The sequence below is a fragment of the Vipera ursinii genome (genome assembly GCF_947247035.1).
Source record: "Vipera ursinii genome assembly, chromosome: 4".
NCBI classification, from domain to species: domain Eukaryota; kingdom Metazoa; phylum Chordata; class Lepidosauria; order Squamata; family Viperidae; genus Vipera; species Vipera ursinii.
Genome location: NC_139514.1, coordinates 84,241,609 through 84,264,276, shown reverse-complemented (window position 1 = coordinate 84,264,276; position 22,668 = coordinate 84,241,609). Strand labels below are relative to the sequence as shown.

The following is a 22,668-nucleotide window of genomic DNA, read 5'->3' as shown; positions in this document are numbered from 1 at the left end:
AGGCGCCCGGCTCCGGAGACAGCCCGGCCACGCCCGCGCCCATCAGCTGTTTGGCGGGCGAACACCCAACGCCGGTGGATCCTGCCCGGCTCTGGGGACAGCCTGGCCACACCCGCGCCCATCAGCTGTTCGGCGGGCAAACGCCGGCGGCCGCGCCAACTGCTGAGGCAGCCGTGGGAAGCCCAGCCGGTGGAACCCGCCCGGCTCCGGAGACAGCCCGGCCACGCCCGCGCCTATCAGCTGTTCGGCGGGCGAACGCCGGACCCGTAGCCCGTGCGGAGCCCAGCCCTCCCTTCTCTTAGCAGCCTGTTCCGAACGAAGGGACAGTTCTTTTTTTTTGTTGACTGGAGTATAAGCCGAAGTGGAGTTTTCAGCCCAAAAAAGTGGGCTGAAAAATTCGGCTTATACTCAAGTATATACGGTATATTGTTTGCTTAAATACATTCTTATTTTATTTCACAAATATATTCTATTTCTCATCTTAATGGTTCAATTATTAATAAAGTATTATTATATCATCCCCAGTTCTATAATATAATTCAAAACTATGTTCTAATAGCTGATTTTCATTTCCCTTGCAAATCTAAATCCTAAATCTAAAAACAATTTATATCTTTTAAAAACTCCGTTTAGCCCATTAAAAGAGATTTCAGGCTCTGTCATTATAAATCACAAAAGAAAAGAACCCATTTTTAAAATCTAACTCTGGCTTTCTTTTTGGGCCAAGCAGGCTTCCATACCAGTGCCTTTAAGTTCTCAAGTGGGTCTCCCTTCATTCCTACACATGTTGTTTCAATCAAGTGAGACCATCCAGTTGTCAATTTTTCAAAGGAACTGGCCCCTTTATATTCATTAAGTTGTTGCTCTAATAATTCAAATCCCCATGTTTGATTTAGTATAGTTGTCGTTGGTTCAGTCTGGTCTTCTTCTTCTTCCGGTCCTATCTGGATTGGATAAGAGGTCATGTCCAGTGTTGTAGTTGTTGTTTGGCTGGCTGGATTCTCAATATACTGTGCTTGAAGATCTTTAACACCCTCCATCTTAGTGTTGTTTTCTTCGGCTTCTGTTGTTTTTTGGATTGTAGGTTTTGTAATTGAGATCAAGGTTTGTGTGTCAAAGCTCTCAGTAGATTGTACTTGTTGTTCTTTAAACTCCCCTGTTTTAATATTAATTTCTTCCTCTTCTGTTGGTTTTTGGATTGTCAGTTCATCAATTGCAATCAGGGCTTCATCTGGTAGGTTTAAGCTGGCACCTTTATCTTTCAGTCTGGAATTCATTAGTTCAGTCACTTCAAGGATTTTTTCAAGTATAAGTTTATAGTTAAGTTGTGGGCAGTATTCCTCCATTTCTACAGTGTTTACAGATAGGTCTTTGGTGGAGGCTATTTTTGATAAGGGTCAGCAAATGTCCACCTCCACAATTCCTAGAAGTTGTTTTCGCTGTCAGGTGTTTCAAGTTCTTATATTTAAAAATAGTGCCAAGGACAAATCTGGGCTGCAGCCAGATCTCACAATAAAAGGAAAGTTTCCTTGCTATACCAGGCTTCGCCACAAGATGTCCACAATAGCATGTAAAATCTTTTTCCAGACTCAAATAAAGCTTTTATCCAGTTAAGTTTTTTTTTCATTTTTTTTCCTTTTCCAGCTTAAAAGGTAAATAGGGTAATAGGTCCCCATAGAAATAAGAACTTTTTGGTACCCCAAATATTCCAAAGGTGCAAGTCCAGTTGTTTAGTTAGTTAGTTTAGTTATGTTTTTCATTTCTTTTGAAGCTTTAATTCCCCAAGTAGGCAGACACCGCTATTCCAAAAGGGGGTGAAGAAATTTTCAGAATGCTCCCATAGGAAAGTAGTTGGGGAAATAAGAAAGGTAAGATCTCACCCAAATCCTCCACGTTGTTTTCATTGTGCTTGGTAGTAATTTTGGCTTTCAGCAGGAAACAGCTTAGTGATCGGCCATGTTAATGGTGAATCTTTTCTTCGTCGGTCCAAAGGAGCTGCTCTGGATCAAATGGAGGGCTGCCGCCCTTCTGCAATTGATTGGAGGGCCTCCTCACAGTCGTTGCCCCTCCAAGGTGACTTTCGACCCTTTTCAGGGTCTCTCAGTGGAGAAAAACCAGATGGCGGAGAGAGCGCTCTCCTCGTATGTCCGCGAACGCAAACCGGAAGCCAGTAACCGCTTCTGAATGTGTGGTGTTATTATTAGCTGTTTTCCCTTGTGTACTTTCTGGGTTGACCCAGATGCTTTTGGTAAAATCAGGTTGGTGTGTCTGTCTATTTATTATATATAGATATTGTAGTTTATCTGGGATTATCCTTCATTAAAATAAGTAATAATGCCTGGATTTACTTTTCCAGTTTTAATTTTTCCAGTTTTAAAAGTCTAAAATCCTGTAGCCTTTGATATCCCAGCATTATTTCTAATTGGCTTTTATAATTTATTCCTAAGGATATATGCATAAGCTTTGCATCCAAATATCTTTAGGTGTGACACATTTGATTTGTCCCTCCCTCCTTCTATAATTCATACTGGGGTTATCTGCACTTTTTGGATGCAGATAAGTAGCTGTGTTAAGTGCTTCACCCCAGAAATCATTGAATAACCAACAAAAGGCATCTTATCATAGTTAGCGGGCTTTGATTCTTTCTTTCTGCAATCCTATTGTGCTCAGGTATATTATGCATATATCCTGCTACTCCTCTGGTTGCTCTAGATTGCATAAATTTCAGCAAATTAGTTTGATTGTATTTTCTTTATATCATGTGCATTTTAAAGAACAACCTCACATTTACACTGCATAACATAAGATTTATGTAATCTGCATTCATTTCAGGTATGTATGTGCTTCTTGGAATATTATATACCTGCTGTCATAATTTATTATATTATTTATAACATTTATATTATTATTTCAGTTTACTACTGCCTTTTACACATTTACCAAGGTTCTATTAGCAAAATTAACTTTAATCAAGACTTTTAAACATACCCGTGTTGCAGGTATATCGAGTATGCACTGTTTACATGCAAAAATCCGTTTTTCTTTTCAAACTAAAATCATGTTCAATTTCAAGTATACAATGCTAATATATATTCTCCATCTATAGCTATTTTTTTACAGTCCCTGTGCAGGTTCAATATTTCTTTTAGGATCTTTGATTTCACTATCTCTTTCCATTATGTGAATTTTAGTTCTTTAAAGTCCCTATCCCTTTAATATGTTCATTACCATTACAATAATGTATGAATACATTTCCTTTTTTATTTTGTTTAGAGAAATGTCTTTAGCTATGTCACTCAAAGCATGCTGGTATACCTCTAATTGCCAAAAATTCTAAAGGGAAACTTTATCATGAAATCTGATTAATCTACAATATATCAACATACAAAATATGATACATTGTATATATTGGACAAATATATTCCATATATTTACAATTTTCTGATTATCTTAATAAGAATTCGTTATTAAATCATCAGAAAAGTTCATGCTTTGTCACTTCAGTATCTTTTAAATAGAATGGTACTAATATCTAGTAAACTTCCAATCCTTAATAGTTCCAGATTCATAAATTTTTAATATTAAGGTATTATTGTTCATTTCATTGTGTCCCTACATCTGTCTTAACTTGTCCTATATTTCCTTTCCTGAAGTACAGTATTGAATCTACTATATGTCATGCTCAATTTCAGAATTATTTTAAACTTTAGTATATATATCCTCTTTTCTCTAAGTTACCCTGGTTTGGGCTTTTTCTGGTCATGGCATCTCTAAAATGCCAGAGAGGTTCTACTTTTCAACCAGTGCCTTTATCTTTGTTTTCCAGATGTTGTACTCCTTCCTATCTGTATGAAATTTTTGGTTCCAGTGTAATAATTTAAAAAAATGTTTTATAAGAGGTAAAAATGTGTCTTAATTAGGACATTCTAACTCTCAATGAGTATCCATAATCTGTGGCTCTAAATGCTAGTTCAACCATATATTTGACCAAGTGCCTGAAATAAATTGGGTTAATTATTTTTACATAACTGGAATCATCTCAGTACTCAGTGTTTAGTTATGGTCCATAGCCTTTGGTTGGAAAATGACTTTGGGCAATTTCCAAATTTCCATTTACACCCAGCATACTTCCCATTAATCCTATAACCCAATCAGAGCATGCACATAAATTCAGCTAGCAAAAATATAGGTTGAAGCTTATTTATTAAACATCAGCAAATATCAAAATAACTGTCCAAATGGGACAAAAGACAGACAAAACTGGGTAAGGGAGACATGAACAACAAGCAAGAAGTACAAAAGGCAGAGAGGACTTAATAGCAGCAATCGATATTAGCAATATTTCTATATCTATTTCAAAAGGCATAGAACTTTACAGAGCCACTGAAGGCAATATTGGAAATAATTAGCATGGACAGTCCCAAGAGGAGAAGTTTTCACTTGTTCCACTTTAACCCTTTTTATATACATAAAAGCAGCAGAAGTGACTAAGTGATCCTGCTATTCTGTGCTATGAAAGAAGCAATATAGCGGATGGGGATGTTGTATTCAACAAAATCTTGATATGTGGATTAGTTTGATTGCAGTTCACCTTTCTCAGATATGTATGTTCACCTTCTCACATATGTATTTGTGAGCCTTGGCTTAGGTAGTGACTTGTCTGTTTCTTAAACAGACAACCCAGGCAGACTTTTGCTACAATCCCAGTAACCATAGAAGTTGAGGGACTGAACCCCTCATCTCGAGTTAGGTCCTATTCTGCCTTTGAAGAGACTGCATCAGCTTCATCAGAACCCGATATGGCATTCTCTGAGAGTCCAACCACAAAGAAGAAAGTTTTATATGCAGGTAAAGGAAATTACAGGGATTATTCAGTTACAATATGTCTCATCTTTTGAGTATAGATTTTCTTCTACATTACATGTTTCACACTGATGCTCACTGTAACAGTCCTTATGATTCCCAGACCTATGCAATCAAGGATCTGAAAAATGACCATTGTGTATGTGATTTAATAATACTAGAGGTATGTGTGGTCAAGTAGTTTTAGATACCTCTTTCTTACTTCATAGTATGAAGTCTAATAGATAAAGCTTGGAGTGTAGAGAGAGTGTTTTCAGATGGGAAGAGTCCCACTTGTAATCATTTTTATGGCTTTTTCTGATGTTTCTTTATACATTTCTTGTGCACACACACAATTCTCCCTGCAACCTCTTGAGAAAGAAAAAAAAAATAGTCACATATTGTAGTGTTCTGTAGGAGATAATGGTAAGAGTCATCTATTTAGAAGCATCTTAGGGTTTGTGTCTTAAGATCTATTGTCCTTGGTAAAAAAAGAGGAATAATCTCTTAACTTGGAATTTAAAGTACAAATTGAGGAACTGTTGAAAGCTACTTCATTCCCACAGTCATTAATTTTCTAAGTTAACTGGGTCCTTTACTGAATTTTAATATCCACCAATATCTAAAAGTTGAAAAGTACAGAAGAATTGATAGAAAAACAAGTGATTGGAAAAACATTCTTGCCTAAAATATATTATTGATCATTGTGAGACTTCTTTCCTTATTTATTTTTATATGTAAATGTCTTTTGTAGAGCCAACAAAGAGTAGCATGCTTAGAACTCAACGCTACATAGCCAAGCCTTCTGAACAAAGTCAAGATGGAAAAACTTCAGCTGAAAGAAAAGGTAAGTTTTCCAGGTGAGCTTTCCCACTTATCTATCTACCATTCTGCATCAACAGCTTTAACAGTTACCTTTCATGCATATTGTATCCCTCTTGTGCTCATTTTCCCTTGATTTGGAGGCAACCATTTGCTTCACAGAGGCTGGCTAACTTAACTGGATAGCAAATAGTACTTGGTGTTTATCACTGGATTGATTGTTTTTAATAGACTGCCTTTTTATCTAATATTTTTTCCATTGAGTCATGGGAATGGAAAATGTTCATTTCCATTCATTTTATTTATTTATTTATTTAATTAGTTTTCTATACCGCCCTATTCCCAAAGGACTCAGGGCGGTTTACAGGGCAATATTTAAAAGACAATATAAATTAAGATAAAAATAGAATTAAAAAGAATTAAATTAATAATAGCCCAACAATAAAACAATGTTAAAACTTAAAACTAAACTATCCTGGAAACATTGCTGTGAGGATTTAAGATGAGAGATGGGTGATCAAGAACACCCATGACTGAATATCTGAATCTGTTTTAATCCAAGAAAAGTCATGTTCTAAGCCTATTATTTATTCTCTTTTAATGTAGTAGTCTTATTGTGTAATACCTCTGCATACTCCAGTACTGTGGTTGTCTTACTTCCTTTGGCCTGACCTGCTATAAATGCCTCTGGGTTTCTCCTAGTTTGTACCCCTGAACACTGTTGGTTTGGCTGCCTAAACAGTATACAACTTTCATACACTGCAGTTTTCTTACCTATTAAAATTGCTTTCAGTCTTTTTCTATTTAATATCCTAGCCCAGATTTTATTCTGCTGAACTTGAATTTTTGATTATCAAAGTAAACAACACTGACAGTATAAAACAAATTTTTAAATTTCCCCTACAGAACAGAAGAGCCCAAAACCTGAACAAAAGATAAATGACAAGTAAGTATATAGGCAACAAAAAGAGTATGTTCATTCTTTTGAGAATAAACTGTCACTATTGGGTTGGTCATGATGTGTTTCTCTCATTCTTTCTTTTAAAAAGCTCTTTGGATATCCCTTCAGCTCAATGGCTAAAGATTCACGGTTTGATTGCTAAGAGACTTACCATAATGGATGCCTTAGCCCCAACAGCAGTTCCTCGTACAACTACTTATGTTCCAATTTTAGATAAACATGTTGTTTCCAAAGTATTTGATGATGTAAGTCTTTCTTTGTGATTTTTTTTTGCTGCTTTTAAAACATTGTATTCTCTATTATTCTAGTCACAGATTGTAATCAGATCTGTGCTACCTACTGTATTCTTTCATTTTAATTGTGGTGGAAAGTAGAACACCTAGCAGAATCTAGGAATGTTTTCTTGTAGATGTTTCCTATGTTCTGAGGCTATTATATTTGGGACTACCCTTTTGGTTTCTCCAAATTAATAGTATGCCATCCTAAGAACATGTTAATATAGTGGCTGGTTGACAAGAGTAGCAATGGCAATAGCACTTAATATAACGCTTCATAGTGCTTTATAGCACACTCTAAGCAGTTTACAGAGTCAGCATATTGCTCCCAACAATCTGGGTCCTCATTTTACCAAATTTGGAAAGTTGGAAAACTAAGTCAACTTTGAGCTGGTCAGGATCGAACTGCTGGCAGTCAGCAGAATTAACCTGCAATACTACATTTTAACCACTGCACCCAATGGAGTAAGGTAATTGGTGAGGTTGTGTTTCAGAAGACATGCAACAGGGAAATGGTTGTGCCTGCATTATCTTAGTGACACTGTACAGCACTGAGGGTTAAAAATGATGGCCACAAATAGCATTCCCCTTTTGTATGTAATAAGCTAGCTAGAAAATGGTTCATTAAATGTGTAATGATCTCCGAGAGCTTTAAATAGCAATAATAACAACTACACACTGTCTCAATTTAAGGTAAACAATAAAACTAGTAAAAGCTTTTATGAGATTTTCAACAATTCTATAACATTCTTTTTTGCTAATATTCTCTTAAAGTGCTCCATAATTTGAGATAATAATTTATATCTTATTGTTACTCCAGTGATGCTGCTTATATCAGTTGCTACATGAACACTAGGCAAATGTATTGCCATTTTTGTTTGTTTTTTGGTTAAATAAAGTGGATCTTTTTCTTTATGATACTTGAAGTCAGTTTTATTATTAATATGAATTACTTTTAGCTGTTGTCAGGCTTTTAATGTCATTTTAAACTATACTAGGAATTTTGTAAAAGGGGTGTGTGTGATACCCATTAGAGTCTAATAAATGTTAAATTATGTGGGAAAGCTGGGAAATTAGATTCCAAGGTCTTTAGATGTAGGAATAAATGTTTTGTTGTATTATGCTACAGATATTCCCATTTGCCCATGTGAGCAGTGATAAGAAATGTGTCACCCTTCTTAATCCTCAAGCAGTAGATCTTGATGCCTACAGAAAGAAGGTGCAAGAAGCAATAACAATGTATGAAAGGCAAGTCTGATTACAGGATTTAACCAACTGGAAATTTTTCTGGTGGTGAGAACTCAAGTTCACCTATTGATGGGCTTTTATGGGTGAATGATTATTATTGAAGAATAGTTTATGTTAAGGTGCTACACTCACCAGAAATTTTTGAGTGGGTGCTGGGTTTTTCCTTTCCTTTTTGTAAATACTGATTGATGAGAACGATTCCCACAACCAGCAAGAAGTACCTACATATACATTCTTCTTTTCTGAAATATTTTGATATTAGATGAATGTTTGTTGTGTCTCTGTTGTACTATTATGAATCAAGTGGGGGTTTTATTTTAGCAAAATATTTTTGAGAGAGGCAGCTTTGTGAGCTGTTTAGCAAAACCAAGACAGTTTTGTGATTTCCAGAAGACCAAAGTTTTTATTTTCCTGTGAGCTTTTGAAGATCACAGTCCATATCAAATGTGAATTTTCTTGAGGTAGATTTGTCTAGGACAGACCTAAGATTCAGAAAGCTACAAGGATAATCCTTGACATCGCTTGTTAAGCTGATAGAAGACCTTAGTCAATAGAAAGCCATTGCCAGGCACAAAGAGGATCCGCTTCTATGCATACACTTATTCTTTTAGATTGTTCATTGCCTTTAAACAAGTGAGCTGCACTCTGAAAGATTGTTTCATTTATCTTTATAGACGCCTTGACCAAATTGTTTGGAAAGCATTACCGCAGAAGGAAAAAGAGAAGTAAGATGCCACATTCTGTTTCCTTTATAATATGTTGAAAGGATTAATGGGGTGAATGTTGCCGTTACCTTATTTTGAACACACTATAATATTAAGAACTTTTGTATATCTTCAGTACTTCCCACATTCATATTGGATTGGGGAATGAAAATTATATGGAAATTCTGTCCCTGGTGCCTTATGAATTATTGTTGTTTTCATGCATGGAAACCATATTTGATGCTTCTGAACTGGGAAAAAGCTTTTTTTTCTAACTGACCTCAACAGAAGTGCATTCAACCTGCCTTGAAAATATAATATGGTTAATTTAAGGTTTTTTTTATTTTTTACTAAGTTTATTTTATTAAATATGAGCCTAAGTGCCATTAATTATAATGTAAAGTAAAAAGCAGGAGCTTGTCACACTGTGCTCACACTGTGAATTCTTCATACTGAAACTACCCAATGGTAGCATTGGGATCAAATGGAACCTAATTCTAGTTGCTAGTTTCAGTAGTTCTGTATGACAATTTGCAGTGAATTAACAGATTTCTATGTAGGACAAAGCAAGAAAATGCATTTCGATACCCTTCAGATCTTTTTAATCTCAAAGTCAGCTCTGTTCTAGGAGTGGCTTTGGGCCTTAAATGCCATGACTTTAGTTTTCTTAATGATTGAGTTCTAGCTGGTCTTCTTTGCAGTATAGTGTTTCTGTTTTCCATGCTCTTTTTAAGATTTTTGTTGGTGCATCAGCTGCATGGTATAGAGATGCAGCAAGGTTTGGGGAGTGAATGTTTGGTTGTGGAGATGGTCCATCCTGGAGTTAATATAGAATTTGACAGAGTGGCCAGTATGCAGCCATGCCTTTCACAGTTTCAGTGGCACTGGTGAGATGGCCCTGGGTGGTTAAACCTTATTTAATTTTCAAGTGAGGTCTCTTCACCTATCATACATTTTAAACAAAGTAGATGTTAGTCAGTTAAGGTAGCCTCCAGTGTTTTCCACAATTTAGCTGAGGATATGGAATTAAATGCTTTGAAGTTTATGAAAATGGTATAAAGAGAGGTTGTGTTGCAGGAAAAACATTTTTCAATTTGCTGATGGAATACTAGGCATTAATGAGTGGCGGATCAGCCTTCCCTAAAGCCCAGCTTGCTCCGCTACAATTATGTTTTCTTGTTTCAGTCAGCCTGGGAATTTCCATTACAGGTGTCTTCCACAGAATTTGCTGATTGCCTTAAGGAAGTTGGTTGGTTTATAATTAGCAGGATCATCCTATCTCCTTTTTTTATATAGGGACAAAGATCACAAGCCCCTAGTCCTTGGGAACTTGCCCATACATGTCTATTCAAGTAAATAGTGAGGCCAGAGTGGGGCCTCAGAAGTCCATGTTGTTTTTAATGGCCTTTAGACTCTTTGAGGTATCACAGTCCAAACCAAGAACTCAAAAGTATTTTCTCAAAATAAAATGGTAGGGGAGTCTTTTCATACCAACCTTGATAAGGGCAGTACAACAGTTACTTGCTCTACAAACTTCTCATTATTATCCTTTGTTATCTGCTGTTTCACACCACCTTTATATATAATTCCCACACCTGCCCTTTCAGAAGAGTAGTCTTTAGCTTTGCTAGCCCTGAGTCTGCACACACTTAAAGTCAGGAGGTGTTGCTTAATTACAAAGAGGGTGGTGTTTTCTCTTCACCACAATCAGCTTGACTGAACTTGTTCAGGAAGATCTGTTTCTTCTTTTTTATTAAATATTTTATTAACTTTCTAATTTTACAATCATAAGTACTTAGTAAGCAACATGTTGTCTGAGTCTATTAGTAATTCAGTGGTACATATTAACTTTCTCATTTAGTCCAATACTACACCATCCAGTGCTTCCTTGGTCCTCTCTTCTTCCAGTAGTATGCATTTTTCCATACTGGGCAAATACAATTCTTGTTACTGTTAATACATATACAATTAAACATAGACATCTTTATCACATTTTTCTGGTATTATACATAATATTGATAGTATCAATTTATAACATCTTTTCTAGCCAAAATATATTTCAATTGCATTTGCACTTAAAATCCATTTATTCAATCAATATCCTGTTTCTCTGGCTTTTTTAAAGTTTTAATTTCCCATCAAAGTTCAAAATATCACTATCGCTTATAATTTGCTCATAATAAATTATATTTGGATAACCAAAAGCTTCCCTTATTCAAACCCTTTTAGAATTTTCATATTTCCCATCTCATAACAAACTATAATATTCTAGCTACAAATCCTATCCTTCTAATTATAATAATACTTTTATTTCCAACAGTTATCTATTTTCTTAGCCATATTCAAACATCTGTTTAGTAGTATAATATCCCATCTAATAGATCAGAATGTTAATTTTCTTCAGTGTTACTCTAGCTTTCTTCCTTTGCCAGATAACCTTCCAAGTCAGTACATTTAAATCATCAAGTAGTTCTTCCTTTGTTTTTGTATTTATTATTTGAAGTGAGGAAAGGAATTTGGCTGAAGTGTTTTTGGAAGAACACTTAACCCATTTATATTCATTAAACAGCCTCCATCCTTCTCCTTCAGTTTTTCTTTTCATTTCTTGTTTGTCAATATTCAGCATTTCTCCTAACAACTTTATCATCCATTCGATCAACTCTTCTTCCTTATCCTCAAATGTGTTCTGAGATCTTGACAAGTACGATGTCTTTTCCATTTCCGGTGTTATCACTGCATCTTCTATTGTTTTATTTGTCTGTATCTGTCTGTTAATTCCTTCCTTTAGGTCCTCCATCTTTAGATCTGTTTCTTCTAATTTTCCTTCTGTTTTCTGATTATTAGTTCCTTCTTTGCAGATTGTCTAGAGTTATAAGTTTAGTTTAGAAAATTGTTCTTTTATCTCATTTGCATTATTTTAGTCTCATCCTGAAATAAAACAATTGTCTATTGGATTGATTTCAACATGGAAAGAATTTATTTTTGAAATTCATTAACATTTTCTTGTTGATATATTAAGCTGGGAGCTTTAGAGACAAGTGTTGAAGATGATTATTTACCATTTAAGGCAAATATTTACCATTTGTTTTTATATGTAGTCTATATAGTCCAATAGGGTCCTCAACAAGATAAGAACTCCAAGAGGTTTTTTCCCTTTTTCCCCAGCTACAGTCTGCAAAAGTGAAAGTGTCCAGGTACAACAAAGTGTCTTATCTGAGTCTGGGCTTCAAGCCAAGTTTCCCTTAAGCATAATAAATTGTAGTGCCATAATTCTCCACTAGATGTTGTTGACACTGTCTTCCAGCTTTCCAAATCCAAGCTTATTTTGCAAACTTTCAAATATTTTTTTTACAAAAGTCTCAAAGGTACTTTTAGTCCCCAAATTTGAAAGCTATAGATCTGTATTAGTTCCAAATTGATCTTGCAGTTTCCTCTGTTTTCTCCAAAAGCATTTAATTTGCCGCTTTTCCTTTCCTGAGGGAGCAGGGCAATAACTTCCCTTCCCTCTATCATTGGGGAGGATTCTTTGCTTTGGGCATTCTTTTTTCCAGGAAAGTAGTGGTAGGGCCATAAAAAGAGGATAAAGTCTCACCCAGTTCCATCCATGTTGCTCAGAAATTGCTACTTAGTGCTTGTCTTCGGTTGTCAGCAGCTTCTGACTGGCCATATTAATGTAGCCAGTCTTTCCCCTGTTGGTTTGAAGGGCTTCCTCAGATTCAGCAGGCCATCATCCCTGTGCAATCGATGAGGGTCCCCTCTTTCTTTGTTGCCACTTTGGGGTGACTATCGACTCTTTTTAGGGTCCCCAGTGGGGTGAAATTAAATGTGGAGGACGGAGCCCCATCTTCCTGCGCCCGTTATGCCACAGTGTCAAACCAGAAGTCCAGGAAGATCTGTCTCTTCTGTTGGTCCCTGAATCTGATACCTGCTGTGTAGTCCTGTCTTGACTGTGAGAAGACTACAACCTCAGTATCCGTAGTCATTTCCATTTCTGTCCTTTTAAAGGCTAATATAATTGGAGGCTGTGAAGTTGAATAGCCCTGAAAGAACTTAGCTCATATGCTTCTATTACTCATTAGGGAATGGTGTCTTCAGTGGCTGCTCATCAGTTCTTCTCAGGGCAGGTCCACCATACATGTAACTGATACAGATAGGCTTTGACATTTTTATTTCTATTCTTTTGAATGATCAGAGCTATATATATATAGTATAGTCTGACAACAGAATCATTAAACTGATTTTTCAGACTCCAGTTTGTCAAGATTTGGCTAGTGGCTACACTCAGCTGCATAAATTTGGAGAATTAGTAGATGGAACCTACACTGTAGCTTTTCATTGCCACCTGGTGGTTGATAGGTCAGCAGGTCAACAAATATTAAGAATGGCTGCTGGAATTGGGTATGTCTAGTTTAGTGAAAAGAGGGACTAGGGATGACATGATAGCTCAGGGGTTGCCACAAAGAAGAGGGGGGGGGGTCAACCTATTCTCCAAAGTACCTGAAGGCAGGACAAGAAGTAATGGATGGAAACCAATCAACGAGAAAAGCAACCTAGAACTACAGAGAAATTTCCTGACAGAGCAATTAATCAGTGGAATGACTTGCCTCCAGAAGTTGTGGGTGCTCCAGCACTGAAAGTTTTTAAAGAAGAGATTGGACAACCAACTGTCTGAAATGGTATAGGGTTTCCTGCCTAAGCAGGAGTTTGGACTAGAAGACCTCCAGGGTCCGTTCCAATTCTGTTATTCTGTTATTCTGCTCCCATTCCAAATGCATACTGACAGCACTTTGTGAGGTAGCTTTATTTATGCCCTGGTGATTTCTTCCCAATTTTGGGTTGGAAAGGAAACATAGCAATGGAGCTATGGGAGAGCCCTAGAATGTTCCAAGTTATCTGGAGCAAATGTAAGAAAAGGTGAGCATGGTAACAATAGGAATCTTTTAGCCAACAGTTGCCCTTCTCTTAATAAAGGACACACTTGATACAGTTAATATATGTAATTGATTTTGGAATGCTAGTATCATAATACATATAAATAATAATACATAATTAAGACATAAACTTTGTTTCTAGATTTGAACAGGATCAGCCAGTGTCCTATGTGGAACATAAAGAATCTTTGCTTGAAGCCTTAGCCAATGCAAATTGGCCTGTTGCCAACGAGGACCTTGTGATGTTGGAAGATGAAATTCTAACAGCATTAACATACCTGCAACAGGCTTCTGATCTTCAAGTAGCCTCCAAAGAGGAACCCCAGAGAATTTGCCCACTCCACATCTGTCCCACTAAAGAGGTTGGTGGTTGCTATTATTTATAATTTCCAAGGAAGCTTCTGTAAATGAAAGAAGAATGAAGAAATAGAAACAAGACTCCATAAACAAAAACAATTTACAATAGCAACCAGTGTTTCTTAACCTTGGCAACTTGGTGATGTGTGGATGTCAGCTCCCAGAATTCCCATGCTGGGAGGGGAATTCTGGGAGTTGGTCCACACATCTACAAATTACCAAGTTTGAAAAACACTGCAATAGTGGCCAAATATGCAGAATGTGTGATTTTGAAAATTACTTTTCAAGTATTTCTAGCATGTTGCAGTCAAAATTTATTTTTGAACTGTGTACTGAAATGATGCAACAAGCACTAAAAATGAAAAATACATGGATTGTTTTAATTTTATTGACAGTTTCTGTAGCTCAACTAATTTGGAGATTTTGGGTAGTTAATTACAGGGTAATAGCATCAGATAATATTGAGATCACAAATAACCACACTAGACATCACAAAACATTCAATAAATGTTAAACCTTGGCAAAATAAAAATGCATTGAAAGGCTAGGAGGGAGTACCTGTTCAAACCATGGGTGGGAAGGGTGGAGAATTCCAGAATGTGTGGACCATAACAGAAAAGACCATATTTTTCTAATCTTCAACAACATTTGTTGAGTGATCCTGACTAAAGTGGGAAAATGATCCTGAATATTTATTGTATACAGCAATTTGGAGGGATAATATCTGAGTTGCTTTTGCTCAATTCAGCTTGATTCATGCTTTCCACAGTGTTTCCAATTCATCCTGGTAATGCATGCTTAAATATCATTAGCATACTGATGACATTTTCTCCAAACAAATAGATGATCTCTCCCAGAGAGCCCATATATCTGTTAAATAAAAAATGCAAGGCTTCCAAACCTCATGGGACTGCACACTGAAGCCACAACAAGTTTAGGTCCAGCTCTCCATAATTATAGATTAACATTGCCTACTCTAGTTGGAGTGCAATTATCATGCCATAATGCCCACTTCTGGATGATCAAGCAAGATGGCATGGTTAATGGTGTTGAATACCATTAAAAGATCTTATAGGACCAACAAAAGTACACTTCCCCATCAGAATCTCCATGAAGATCTTTGATCAGAACAACCAATCTAGTTCAGTTCCATGACTTGCTCTGTCTTAGCAGAGATCAAGCTAACCCATTTGCTTTAGGATGCCATCAGCTTCTCCAGGAACATTGGAGACCAGGTAAAAATTTTCAAAAACTGCTTTATAACAAACAGTATTAGGAAACCTAGATTTTGAAGCAAACTTTCTAGCAGATTGATCAGCTGGGAGTTGTAATTAAAAGTTATCTGCAGGGCAATAGGTGCCTTACCCATGCTTTGAGAGCAAAATGTACTCTGACATTTTGTTATGAAACTTCCTGAAACTCTCCTTAGTTTCTGAGGAACTTGAACTACTTATTCTGTAAAGATTCCAAGGGCACTTCGAAAGAGCCCTGGTGTTAGCATTGCAATGCTTTGTTAAAATATGGCTGCAATGTAATATGTAGTTTGTTCTTAAATTTTTTAGTCTGGAGATGTAGTCTCCCTGTTTCCTTCTCCTACCTCGAGGTCAGTTCATTACAGTAGGAAGGGAGGCACCATTTTTATATCAGAAATTGCCTTTTAAAGAAGCAGACCTACATAGGGATTGTTTCTTGATTGTAGCAAGTAAAAAAAAAGAATGAAAGAACCAATTAATGATTGATTGATTGATTGATTGAATGAGTAATATTGAAAGTAGCTGTTAAGATTGTCTGATGTGTTTTCAGCATGGTTTTTGATTAAGTCTCCAAAATCTGCTCTATTTAAATATCTTTAAGAATGTATTACATGCTATGTTGATATTTCCCTGAGAAAGCAAGGCCAAATAATGTGAATGTATTATTTGGAGTACTATTTGGAGTATTGTTAACATTACTTCATATTTGAATAATGCTTTTACTGCATTTTAGTTGTTGTTGTTAGCTGCGAAGTTGTGACCAACCCATCGTGACTGTATGGACAATGTTCCTCCAGGCCTTCCTGTCCTCTACCATCTTCTGGAGTCCATTTAAGCTCACACTTACTGCTTCAGTGACTCCATCCAGCCACCTCATTCTCTGTCGTCCCCTTCTTCTCTTGCCCTCAATCTTTCCCAGCATTAGGCTCTTCTCCAGTGAGTCCTTCCTTCTCATTAGGTGGCCAAAGTATTTGAGTTTCAACTTCAGGATCTGGCCTTCTAAAGAGCAGTCAGGGTTGATCCCCTCTAGGACTGACCGCCTTGCAGTCCAAGGGACTCGCAGGAGTCTTCTCCAGCACCATAGCTCAAAGGCCTCAATTCTTTGGTGCTTGGCCATTCTTATGGTCCAACTTTCACTGCCATACATTGAAACTGAGAAGACCATAGCCTTGACTATACACACTTTTGTTGACAGGGTGATGTCTCTACTTTTTAGTGTGCTGTCTAGTTTTGCCATGGCTTTCCTCCCGAGGAGCAAGCATCTTTTAATTTCTTGGCTACATTCTCCATCTGCAGTGATCTTGGAGCCCAGGAAAATAAAATCTGTCACTACCTCCATTTCTTCCCCATCTATTTGCCAGGAATTGAGAGGGCCGGTTGCAATGAAGCAGAAGTAGATGTTTTTCTGGAACTCTCTAGCTTTCTCCATGATCCAGTGTATGTTGGCAATTTGATCTCTAGTTCCTCTGGCTGTTCGAAATCCTGCCTGTACTTCTGGTAGTTCTCGATCCACATACTGCTGGAGTCTAGCTTGTAGGATTTTAAGCATACTAGCATGAGAAATGAGTGCAATGGTGCGATAGTTTGAACATTCTTTGGCACTGCCTTTCTTTGGAATTGGAATGTAAACTGATCTTTTCCAATCCTGTGGCCACTTGAATTTTCCAAATTTGCTGGCAAATTGAGTGTAGCACTTTTATTGCATCGTCTTTTAAGATTTTGAATAGCTCAGCTGGAATACTGTCACCTCCACTAGCTTTGTTGTTGCTCAGCTTTTCAAAGGCCCACTTCACTTCACATTCTAAGGATGTCTGGCTCGAGGTCAGTGACCACCTCATTGGGAGTATCAGGGACGTTAAGCTCATTCTTGTATAGTTCTTCTGTGTAATTTTGCCACCTCTTCTTAATCTCTTCTGCCTGTTAGGTCCCTACCATTTTGGTCCTTTATCATGCCCATTTTTGCATGAAACGTTTCCTTCATCTCTCCAATTTTCTTGAAAAGATCTCTGGTCCTCCCTATTCTATTGTTTTCTTCTATTTCTTTGCACTGTTCATTTAAGAAGGCATTCTTATCTCTTCTAGCTATTCTCTGGAATTCTGCATTCAATTGTGCGTATCTTTCTTTTTCTCCCTTGCCTTTCGCTTCCCTCCTTTCCTCAGCTATTTACAAAGCTTCCTCAGATAGCCATTTTGCTTTCTTGCATTTCTTTTTCTTTGGGATGGTTTTGGATGCTACCTGTTGTACAATGTTGCGAACCTCTGTCCATAGTTCTTCAGGCACTCTGTCTATCAAATCTAATTCCTTAAATCTATTTGTCACCTCTACTGTATATTCAACCAGGATATGATTTAATTCATATCTGAGTGGCCTAGTGCTTTTCCCTACTTTCTTCAGTTTAAGCCTAAAGTTTGCAATGAGAAGATCATGGTCTGAGCCACAGTCAGCTCCTGGTTTTGTTTTTACTGACTGTATAGAGCTTCTCCATCTTTGGCTGCAGAGCACATAGTCAATCTGATTTCTGTGTTGACCGTTTGGTGATGTCCATGTGTAGAGCCATCTCCTGGGTTGTTGGAAAAGAGTGTTTGCTATGACCATCGTATTCTCTTGACAAAATTCTATCAACCTGTTCCCTGCTTCATTTTGTATTCCAAGGCTAAACTTGCCTGTTATTCCGGTTATCTTTTGGCTTCCTACTTTAGCATTCCAATCCCCCATGATGATAAGGACATCATTTTTTGGTGTTAGTTCTATAAGGTGCTGTAGGGCTTCATAGAACCGGTCAATTTCATCCTCTTCAGCACTGGTGGTTGGGGCATAGACTTGGACTACTGTAATATTGAATGGTTTGCCTTGGATTCGAACTGAGATCATTCTGTTATTTTGAGGATTGTATCCCAGTATTGCTTTTCCTACTCTTTTATTGACTATGAAGGCTACTCCATTTCTTCTGAGGGATTCTTGCCTGCAGTAGTATACCTGATGGTCATCTGAATTAAATTCACCCATTCCTGTCCATTTTAGTTCGCTGATACCTAAGATGTCGATGTTCAGTCTTGTCATCTCTTGTTTGAACATGTCCAGCTTTCCTTGATTCATGGATCTTACATTCCAGGTTCCTATGGAGAAAAAAAGCTTTATTAGCATCGCACTTTCCTTTCACCACCAGACACATCCACAGCTGAGCGTCCTTTCGGCTTTGGCCCAGTCACTTCATTCTTTCTGGCGCTACTAGTACTAGCCCTCTGCTCTTCTCCAGTAGCATATTGGACACCTTCCGACCTGAGGGGCTCATCTTCCAGTGTCATATCATTTTGCCTTTTGGTACTGTCCATGGGGTTTTCATGGCAAAGATAGTGGAGTGGGTTGCCATTTCCTTCTCCAGTGGATCACGTTTTGTCAGAACTCTTTGCTATGACCTCTCCGTCTTGGGTGGCCCTGCACGGCATAGCTCATAGCTTCATTGAATTACGCAAGCCCCTTCGCCACGACAAGGCAGTAATCCACGAAGGGGTGCATTTTAGTATGCATGTTTATATCCAAACAGTGAGTATCAGGCAAGCTCTCTATTCAGAAGTTGCCTGCTAAGGTAAGGATTTGAGAAACTAAACCCCTCAGAGTAGTTTGACTAGAGGGGCCTAGAAGCCCTGTCAATGAATGAACAAGTGAATAAATTTGTTGAATCCTTAACCTTTTTTTAAATGATAAAATTGCTGACTTTATCTGCATAATGGAAGTACTCTTGGATTTTTCCAAATAAAATGGAGATGTGTTGATTTTCTAAATCATTACACTTGGGGTGCAAGGGACATGAAACATCTTAATTTAGCTATTATATTACTTTAAATATTCATTTCAAGGAAATGGACACCTTGTACTTAGCTAGGAACAGATGCTTTGCTTTTTTGATTGACTAATGTAATCTGTAACTGAAATGGACAGATGATAAATGAAAACTCTTGCCTTTCAAGGATTACATTCAGAGAAAAATGGGAATTATTGACAAGGAAGGTTATTAAAATGCTAATAAAGACTTTTAAATAAGGTCTTTGGCAAGCATAACATAGGGAGATTATCAGCAGGAAAAAGCCAGACCTCTGGGAGATTTCCAATTGTGTGTTTCTTTTATCTTTTTTAAAAAGGAAATAAATGTGAAAAGCTTTCTTTTCACTTGTTTGGGATTTTTTGGGGGTGGGTGCTATTCAGTTAGCTTTTGCTGTTCCAGTTGGAAGCCCTGTGTTAATCTACCATAATCTGTTCAAAAGATTACATAATATTTCAGTGTTAATAGTTATGTGCAGAAATGATCAACCCATTTTCAAGGTTCCGACTAATGAACCCAAACAAATCAGAATTCCAAGGCTTGAAGTTTCCTCAAAGGATATGTTTATTGGATACATAATATTAGTGAAACCAACTCTAAAATTCTGCTTAGGGATTCAGTGTTCTGAGGGATGTATTCATCTATCTGCCTTTACATCTCTACTCTTCACCCATGTAGCTTCAAACACTCCTTCCATTGAACTAGGCACTGTAATTTCCCTTTATACAATACATAGAATCAAGAATTTATTTGATTTCATAATGGGTGTTACCCTCCACCATAATGGGACCTGGAGTGATTTGAGATACTGGTCTCAATGTTGATTGTATAACTGGTTTTAATAAACTGCAACGAAACCTGTATGTATTTTCCCTAAGAGTCGTGGGAACTTTAGCTCCACTGTGACAGGATTTATGATTTTTATGATAGGGAAAGGACCAATAAATTTAGGTCCAACTTTTTACATGGTAGTTTTAATCTTAGGTATTTGATTGAGAGATACACTTTCTCTCCTATATGAAATGGTTTCAGGGGGTATCGCTTCTTATCTGCTTGCTCCTTTTGAATTTTTGTGGCTTTGGCTAAGGCACATTTGACATTTGCCCAAGTGCTCTGCAGCGGGTTAACCCACTTGGTCAGTGTTTGTGAGGAGAGGAGTTCTTGAGGGTATTCTGGCATAGAAATGAACTCCCTGCCTGTAGCTATTTTAAAAGGAGTAAGTCCAGTACTGCTGTGCACAATATTGTTATATGCCACTTCAGTAAAAGGCAGGAGATCTGCCCAGTTAGTTTGCTGATAGTTGACATAACATCTCAGGTATTGTTCCACCACTGCATTCGCTTGTTCAGCAGCTCCATTTGTATTCAGATAAAAGCCAAGCTGAGCCCCTGAGAAGATCCGATCAGCTTCATGAATTTCCTCCAGAATTTTGCTGTGAACTGGACCCCTTGGTCTGATATGATTGTTTTTGGTGCTCTGTGGAGTCAGTAGATATGTTTTAGAAACAGTTTCTCCAGTTTCTGGGAGGGAGGAAGACCAGGGCAGGCTATAAAGTGAGCCTGCTTTGAGAAAAGGTCAACAACAGTCCAAATTATAATATTTCCACTATTTTCAGGGATTTCTACCATGAAGTTCATTGTGATTTCCTCCCAGGTTCCACTATCTGCTGTAATAATCCAGGGGGCTTTCCTGGTCTTTTTTTCATGGTGGCACAAATTGGCAGCACAGTTCTAAGTTTCTGGGTCAAGCTGCTGTCAGGGTCAGTGGAGTGTTTTTGAGCTTGATGTCTAGTGGTGATTTGAGAGGCTTTTTGTGAGGGGATAATAGCATTGACCACTTCCTTATGATGGCTCTTGTACTGTGGCATTCTAGACAAGGCATCAGCTAGCTAGGAAGTTCTTCCCTCCAGAAATGTAGTTTTAATAATTTTTGAGCACTTCACGAACCAATCTGACATGTTCCTCCATTGTTTTTGTAAAGATGAGAATGTTGTCAAGGTAAGCTAGTCATAGTGGTAGGGGTGGTCTTCACTTTGGGAGCCAGCGCCAAGCATTCAGCAGCTCATTGTCCTTGCTGGCTGTACCTGAAGCACTTGATAGGGGAGCCAGTAGGAGTTCTGGGGGACCTGGCAACTGAAGCCACTGCTGAACTTTGTCTGAACTGGTACCTTTCCTGGCTTCACCTTGGCTTTGATTTGGGAGCACTGGGCTTCTTGTAGCACTTAAGCTCAATGTCCTGTGTCACTGCCATCTGGTACCACTCGCAGACTTGCTAAGGAATCCCCCTGTAGGTGCATGCTTGAAACAGGTCGCAGTCCAAACCCTCCTTAAAGCAGTGGATTAACAATCGCTCTGGCCACTGTCTTATTCTGATTGCAACCTGTTGGAACTCTCAAACAAACTCCTTCATGGGTTGACCCCTCTGCTTTAGGTTGCGTATCTCCACCTCGGCTTGCAGAACCTAAGACCCATCCTCAAATCTGGCTCTTAATTTTTCCAGGAAAAGATCTATGTTCCCCAGTTCCAGTGTGGTACTCATTGTGAAGACTGATCATCCACTCTGCAGCCTCCCCTTCTAGGCTTGCTACCACTGCATTCACCATCACTCTCTTGTTGGGGTAGGCTGAAGCGTAGTGGTCTAAGTGAGCCCACACCTGGTTCATAAAGAAAGACAGCTTATTCGGCACCTCATCAAATGTGATCCTGATTGGTGGTGGGTCTGCAGGGGTGAAGGTGCCCAGTGCACTGGATGCCAACCAGGATACTGGTACTGGAGCCATGACTGAGGTTGGGCACATCTCTGGAACTTTCCTGGTTGCCCCACTGGGCTCGTGGCTCACTGTTGGAGAAGAGGGCTTCACCTGAATCCTGGGCTCGATGCTGTTGCTGGCCTGGGTGGAGGGGAAGCCGCACGGGGCATGATTACTAGACTCAGGCTCTGACGGGTGAGGAGAAATTGGGTTGTCTTGGCTTTGGCTCCAGCTGAGACCTCGTACCTGGCAGTCAGGATCACTTCTCTAATTTCCATTCGGTCGAATTTCTCCTTCAGACTTTTGACCGAGTGCCCATGGACTGCTGTCAGGTACTTCCATTCCCCTGATTCACCCCATCCTGTTTCCCTTTTTATTCTCCATTTTGGCATGAGAGATAGAGGTCTATGGGAATAGACCAAGGGGAACTCAGCCTTGGCAGCCTTGGGGTACTCTTGAGCTGGAAGTACTCCTCTGCTCAGTATAAATCCCTGATGGCTAGAACTTCATCCTGCACCCAGGTCTGTCAGGCTTGTCTGCACAGACTTTCAGCCGAACCCCCATTAGTGGAACTCCATCCTCAGTCTGGGTAGCTGTCCAGGTCCCATCTGCAGGGGTTGCACTGGGGTTAGTAGTTGCTTCCTCTTTATTTCCTATCCTGGAATCTTCCCTGAGTCTTTTCCATTCTTCCAAAAGAATCAGGTA

The 22,668-nt window shown here is 38.3% G+C and overlaps 1 protein-coding gene across 1 annotated transcript in view; it reads left to right on the top strand.

The window, feature by feature from the left end:
- VWA3B (von Willebrand factor A domain containing 3B) overlaps positions 1–22,668 on the top strand; it is a gene marked incomplete at both ends in the record, with an annotated part of 90,771 nt that overhangs the window by 48,041 nt on the left and 20,062 nt on the right. The window contains 7 exons of the mRNA XM_083362560.1: positions 4,676–4,848; positions 5,597–5,689; positions 6,571–6,610; positions 6,714–6,870; positions 8,030–8,148; positions 8,823–8,873; positions 13,926–14,145. Coding sequence (XP_083218686.1) covers positions 4,676–4,848; positions 5,597–5,689; positions 6,571–6,610; positions 6,714–6,870; positions 8,030–8,148; positions 8,823–8,873; positions 13,926–14,145 — 853 coding nt within the window. The remainder of the gene's footprint in view (positions 1–4,675; positions 4,849–5,596; positions 5,690–6,570; positions 6,611–6,713; positions 6,871–8,029; positions 8,149–8,822; positions 8,874–13,925; positions 14,146–22,668) is intronic.